Source organism: Phallusia mammillata, chromosome 5 (genome assembly GCF_965637545.1).
Source record: "Phallusia mammillata chromosome 5, kaPhaMamm4.hap1.1, whole genome shotgun sequence".
Classification (NCBI taxonomy): Eukaryota; Metazoa; Chordata; class Ascidiacea; order Phlebobranchia; family Ascidiidae; genus Phallusia; species Phallusia mammillata.
Window position 1 is genome coordinate 28059452 of NC_137256.1, and position 6827 is coordinate 28066278.

The 6827-nt window shown below is 38.3% G+C and overlaps 1 protein-coding gene across 1 annotated transcript in view; it reads right to left on the minus strand.

Moving 5' to 3' along the window:
- Nucleotides 1-5089: 5089 nt before the first annotated feature.
- Nucleotides 5090-6827, minus strand: part of LOC145229765 (uncharacterized) — a 2504-nt gene continuing 766 nt past the window's right edge. Inside the window, exons 2-3 of the mRNA XM_080095090.1 lie at nt 5144-6806; nt 5090-5095 (exon numbers count right to left, since the gene is read on the minus strand). Coding sequence (XP_079951216.1) covers nt 5090-5095; nt 5144-6806 — 1669 coding nt within the window. The remainder of the gene's footprint in view (nt 5096-5143; nt 6807-6827) is intronic.

The window sequence follows — 6827 nt, forward strand, 5'->3', positions numbered from 1 at the left end:
GCACTTTTGGAGTTAGAATAATATTTTGTGTTTTAATTTGCCGAAGTTGTTTAAAAACTTTATTAGTGAAGTTTTCTGAATCTAATTAACGTGACGCAATAATTCATGAGTTTGGCAAATATGATTTCAGTGTTTAGTTATGACGTAAAATTTTTCCAGAAGTTTCCAGTGCCGAAATTGAGCTACTGCTTGCTATGTCCGATTTTGTTTTGTGCCAATAAATGGGTAATAAATTCTTTTTTTTGAAAAAATTGATCGCGTGATGACGTTTTGCCGAATGCAAACTCAAATAAAGAAGTACCGTTTCATTGGCCTAAGAACGATAGTAGTGCGTCTTTTTGCTGCAAAAGTGATTTGCAAGTTAAACTTTTACGCCTCGATGGAATAGCAAGTTCAGGAGTTCGTTAATATGCATTTATTTTCGAAAGATATTGAGCGCGAAACATATTTATTGAACAACTGTGAAAATAAACATTGCGTCATCAGCGATCAGCTGTTTGTAAACAGACGTGGCGAAAATTTTTATCTTAAAAATTGAGACTGTTTTTGGTCGTTTTGTCGCAAAATTATGAAGATCAAAGACAAAATCGTTTGGTAACTCGTTTTTGGAATAATATTCTAAAAGTTTGAGTTTCAATTTAACTTGGAAACATTGTCTGCCGATGACTCAGTTTTTCAGTTTACTAAGAAAAAACTTTGATTTCACTTCTAAATGTCTTTTTGTATTTTTATTACAGGCGTGCAAAGTCGCCAAAGGACACATACTTACAGACATTTGAATCATACCTTGGATTTACTGACAGATTCTTTTCTTCGTGAATGCACCCCTACATTTATACGGTATTTGGTTTTGCTCTATAAGGACATTAAAAAAGCAATGGTTTTAGGTATAAACTTTTTTGCAAATGATCAATTACCATGATATTTGGTTTTTTGTCATCATAAAATCGTTTTCACCAGGGGTGATAGACTAGAATGGCATACATAATTTTGTTGTTTATAACTAGCCTGCATTGCTGTGCTATTTATGTTTGGCCCGGAAACAAATTTTCATGGTCAAGTGTAGCTGACACTTGCCACAAAATGTTCTTGAGAACTATAAGCTTGGTAAAGCCACATGTGCATTTTAAACTTTGATTTCACTTCTAAATGTTTTTGTGTGTTCTTATTACAGACGTGCAAACTAGCCAAAGGACACATTATGTGTGTCACACATACATACCGGCATTTGAATCATAGCTGGATTTACTGACAGATTCTTTTCTTCGTGATTTCACACCTACTTTTCTACGGTATTTGGTTTTGCTCAATGAGGACATTAAAAAAGCAAAGGTTTTAGGTATCAACTTTTTTGTAAATGATCAATTACCATGATAGTGAGTTTTTTGTCATCATGAAATGTTTTTCATAGGGGTGATAGACTAGAACAGTGCTCTTCAATCTTTTTTGGTGTGGTGAACCCTTGAAGTTGTTGTGACGAACTCATGCACCCTGTTTACTTAAAAGGTAAACTGAGATAAAAAGCGATATGAAAAATTGTTATGCATATCATTTTGTCAAATAACTCCAAGCATATGTTCGCAAATTTTCTATGAAACATTGGCGAAAAAATCATCACTCGATATCCAAACATCACCCGAATGTAACACAGACACTATCAAACTGGACACAGGTATAAACCATGGAAAAAGTTTACCTTGGTGTTGTACATGAGTTGAAACCTACATCTTTTTTCTAATATCTTGTAAGTCAAATATTAATGGTTCATTAAAAGTTTGTGATGCACCCTTGTATACTTTTTCGTACTGGTGCACCTTGCACACCGGTTGAAGAGCATTGGACTAGAATGGTGTACATAATTTGTTGCCTATAACTATCCTGCATTGCTGTGCTGTTTATGTTTGGCCCGGAAACAAATTTTCATGGTCAAGTGTAGCTGACACTTGCCACAAAATATTGTTGAGAACTATAAGCTTGGTAAAGCCACATGTGCATTTTAAGCTTTGATTTCACTTCTAAATGTCTTTTTGTATTCTTATTACAGGCGTGCAAAGTCGCCAAAGGACACATACATACCGACATTTGAATCATAGCTTGGATTTACTGACAGATTCTTTCCTTCGTGAATGCACCCCTACATTTATACGGTATTTGGTTTTGCTCTATAAGGACATTAAAAAAGCAATGGTTTTAGGTATAAACTTTTTTGCAAATGATCAATTACCATGATAGTGAGTTTTTTGTCATCATTAAATCTTTTTCACCAGGGGTGATAGAGTAGAATAGGCATACATAATTTGTTGTTTATAACTAGCCTGCATTGCTGTGCTGTTTATGTTTGGCCCGGAAACAAATTTTCATGGTCAAGTGTAGCTGACACTTGCCACAAAATATTGTTGAGAACTTTAAGCTTGGTAAAGCCACATGTGCATTTTAAACTTTGATTTCACTTCTAAATGTCTTTTTGTATTCTTATTGCAGGCGTGCAAAGTCGCCAAAGGACGCATACATACAGACATTTGAATCATAGCTTGGATTTACTGACAGATTCTTTTCTTCGTGAATGCACCCCTACATTTATACGGTATTTGGTTTTGCTCTATAAGGACATCAAAAAAAGCAATGGTTTTAGGTATAAACTTTTTTGCAAATGATCAATTACCATGATAGTGAGTTTTTTGTCATCATGAAATCTTTTTCACCAGGGGTGATAGACTAGAATGGCATACCGTATTTTACGGACCATAAAGCGCACCCGATTATAAGGCGCACTGTCAATAAATTGCTTTGATTAGTTTTTTGTTCATACATAAGGCGCACCGGGCTATAGAACGCAACGTATTTTAAGGAGTATGGGTTACCGTATAAAGCTCATTAAACAAAGCAATAAAGCACTACTTGGTCCATACATTAGGCGCACCGGCTTATAAGGCGCACGATCAATTTATGAGGAAAAAAAATGATTTAAGTTGCGCCTTATGGTCCGTAAAATACGGTACATAATTTTGTTGTTTATATCTAGCCTGCATTGCTGTGCTGTTTATGTTTGGCCCGGAAACAAATTTTCATGGTCAAGTGTAGCTGACACTTGCCACAAAATATTGTTGAGAACTATAAGCTTGGTAAAGCCACATGTGCATTTTAAGCTTTGATTTCACTTCTAAATGTCTTTTTGTATTCTTATTACAGGCGTGCAAAGTCGCCAAGGGACACATACATACCGACATTTGAATCATAGCTTGGATTTACTGACAGATTCTTTCCTTCGTGAATGCACCCCTACATTTATACGGTATTTGGTTTTGCTCTATAAGGACATTAAAAAAGCAATGGTTTTAGGTATCAACTTTTTTGCAAATGGTCAATTACCATGATAGTGAGTTTTTTGTCATCATGAAATCTTTTTCACCAGGGGTGATAGAGTAGAATAGGCATACATAATTTGTTGTTTATAACTAGCCTGCATTGCTGTGCTGTTTATGTTTGGCCCGGAAACAAATTTTCATGGTCAAGTGTAGCTGACACTTGCCACAAAATATTGTTGAGAACTTTAAGCTTGGTAAAGCCACATGTGCATTTTAAACTTTGATTTCACTTCTAAATGTCTTTTTGTATTCTTATTGCAGGCGTGCAAAGTCGCCAAAGGACGCATACATACAGACATTTGAATCATAGCTTGGATTTACTGACAGATTCTTTTCTTCGTGAATGCACCCCTACATTTATACGGTATTTGGTTTTGCTCTATAAGGACATTAAAAAAGCAATGGTTTTAGGTATCAACTTTTTTGCAAATGATCAATTACCATGATAGTGAGTTTTTTGTCATCATGAAATCTTTTTCACCAGGGGTGATAGACTAGAATGGCATACCGTATTTTACGGACCATAAAGCGCACCCGATTATAAGGCGCACTGTCAATAAATTGCTTTGATTAGTTTTTTGTTCATACATAAGGCGCACCGGGCTATAGAACGCAACGTATTTTAAGGAGTATGGGTTACCGTATAAAGCTCATTAAACAAAGCAATAAAGCACTACTTGGTCCATACATTAGGCGCACCGGCTTATAAGGCGCACGATCAATTTATGAGGAAAAAAAATGATTTAAGTTGCGCCTTATGGTCCGTAAAATACGGTACATAATTTTGTTGTTTATATCTAGCCTGCATTGCTGTGCTGTTTATGTTTGGCCCGGAAACAAATTTTCATGGTCAAGTGTAGCTGACACTTGCCACAAAATATTGTTGAGAACTATAAGCTTGGTAAAGCCACATGTGAATTTTAAGCTTTGATTTCACTTCTAAATGTCTTTTTGTATTCTTATTACAGGCGTGCAAAGTCGCCAAGGGACACATACATACCGACATTTGAATCATAGCTTGGATTTACTGACAGATTCTTTCCTTCGTGAATGCACCCCTACATTTATACGGTATTTGGTTTTGCTCTATAGGGACATTAAAAAAGCAATGGTTTTAGGTATCAACTTTTTTGCAAATGGTCAATTACCATGATAGTGGGTTTTTTGTCATCGTGACATCTTTTTAACCAGGGGTGATAGACTAGAATGGCATACATAATTTTGTTGTTTATAACTAGCCTGCATTGCTGTGCTGTTTATGTTTGGCCCGGAAACAAATTTTCATGGTCAAGTGTAGCTGACACTTGCCACAAAATATTGTTGAGAACTATAAGCTTGGTAAAGCCACATGTGCATTTTAAACTTTGATTTCACTTCTAAATGTCTTTTTGTATTCTTATTACAGGCGTGCAAAGTAGCCGAAGGATACATATGCTAAACCCATGGGTTCCGCATCTTTTTCTTCGCTGTAAGTTTTTAAAGCTGTGTAATTGAAATAGGCTATTGCTGCCAGGCATACTGTATAACAAAGTATTGCTCATCCAGCAGTTTTTATTATAAATAATCGACGTTTCGACGTCCTATACAAGACGCCTTCATCAGGATAATGACGTAACTTGGAGAACAAAATTCTTATAAAGCGACAAATTGCAAAACACACACACAAAAATAGCGATAAGAAGATCGCGCGGCTGCAAACTCGCACCACGCAATGATAACACAGCTCAGTGCTGTAAAAGCGCCCGATAATTTATCGGCATTAGAACATCTGTTTTAACGTTCATTGTGTTGGCGCGTGAATGGATGTTCCAAGACTCTAGGAAACTGCGCTTGTGGTAATCAGTTTCCTTCACCAACACCTGTGCAGCAGAAAAATTAATGCTGTGGTGGTGAGTAGTTGCATGGTTTGCCAACGCTGATTTCTTGGCATCATTCTTGCCCACATCCCTTTCGTGCTCCTTCCGGCGCGTATTAAGACTTCTGCCCGTTTCACCGATGTAAATTTCGTCACAATCTCCGCACGGTATAGCATAAACCACACCCCTTGTCGCAGTAGCATCTAGCGGGTCTTTTGGGTGCGACAGAATCTGACGTAGGGTGTTTGCTGGTTTGACCCCAACCGATACACCGAAATCGGTCAACATACGACGGATTATATCTGTCAACCCTGGTATATAGGGTAAGGTGACGAAGGCACGTTCTTTGCACTGGATCTGTTTCCGTGAAACCTTCTTATTTTCACGGAGAATCCAGTTCGGGTAGTCATTTAACCGCAAGGTCTCATTTACCCTGTGCAACTCCGATTGGAGCAGTGCAGGGTCTGTCGTCAAGCGAACGGCCTGGTCTTTAAGCGCTTTGACAACAGCCCTTTTTTGGTATAATGGATGATGGGATTTAAAGTGTAAATAGCGCGTGGTACTGGTCGGCTTGTGGTACACACGCGTGGAAAGTTTACCATCCGCCGCTTTCAAAATTTCCACATCTAGAAACGGAAGACTGTTGTTACTTTCCAATTCCATAGTGAATGTAATTCCTCGTTGCACATTGTTCAAATGTCGCAGAAACTCTGTTACCCGGTGTTTATGAATGATACAGAATGTATCATCTACATACCGTCGCCAAAACCGTGGTGGTGTGGTAAAAGTTTGCAGGGCACGTTCCTCCACAGACTCCATGACCATGTTGGCAACGGCCACTGACACAGGAGAGCCCATGGCCGTGCCATACATTTGCTTGTAAAAGGAACCTCTGAATCTGAAGTATGTTTGTTCCAAACAAATCTCAAGCCCCCTATGTATATCTTCATGAGTCCATGTGGTCCTGTCTTTAAGGCTGTAATCATCGAGTAAACGCGACTCCGTTATCTCCAATGCTAGATCGATTGGTACGTTGGTAAACAACGAAGTAACATCAAATGAAACCAACGTTTCGTCTTCACACAATGATTGTTGCGCATTCAAATCTTTCACAAACTCTGCAGAATTTCTGACGGTAAATTCCGTGTTTCCGACCAACGGTGCTAAAAGTCGCGCTAGATATTTGGCTAGGTTGTAAGTGGGGCTTCCAATAAACGACACAATTGGACGTAGAGGTACATTCTTCTTGTGGACTTTCGGCAATCCATATAACCTTGGAGCAGAACCATCTGTGCTGTGCAGGTGGTGAAACATCGCATCGGAGATGCATTTCTTCTCCTTGTGCAAAGCACTAACAAACTTGTTAAGAACTAGTTCCGTTCTTCGGGTCGGGTCACGTGGCAGTTTCTTGTACGTGCTTGAGTCGTGCAAAAGCTCTTGAATTTTGTCGTCATAAACCTTGCGGTCCAAAATAACAGTACTATTACCTTTGTCAGCGGGTAGAATAGTAATGTCGTCATTGGCTTTGAGATCTGTGACTGCACGACGCTCGGATGTCGTAAGATTACAAGTATTGCCCCTGTGACTTTTAATACAATTGACGAGC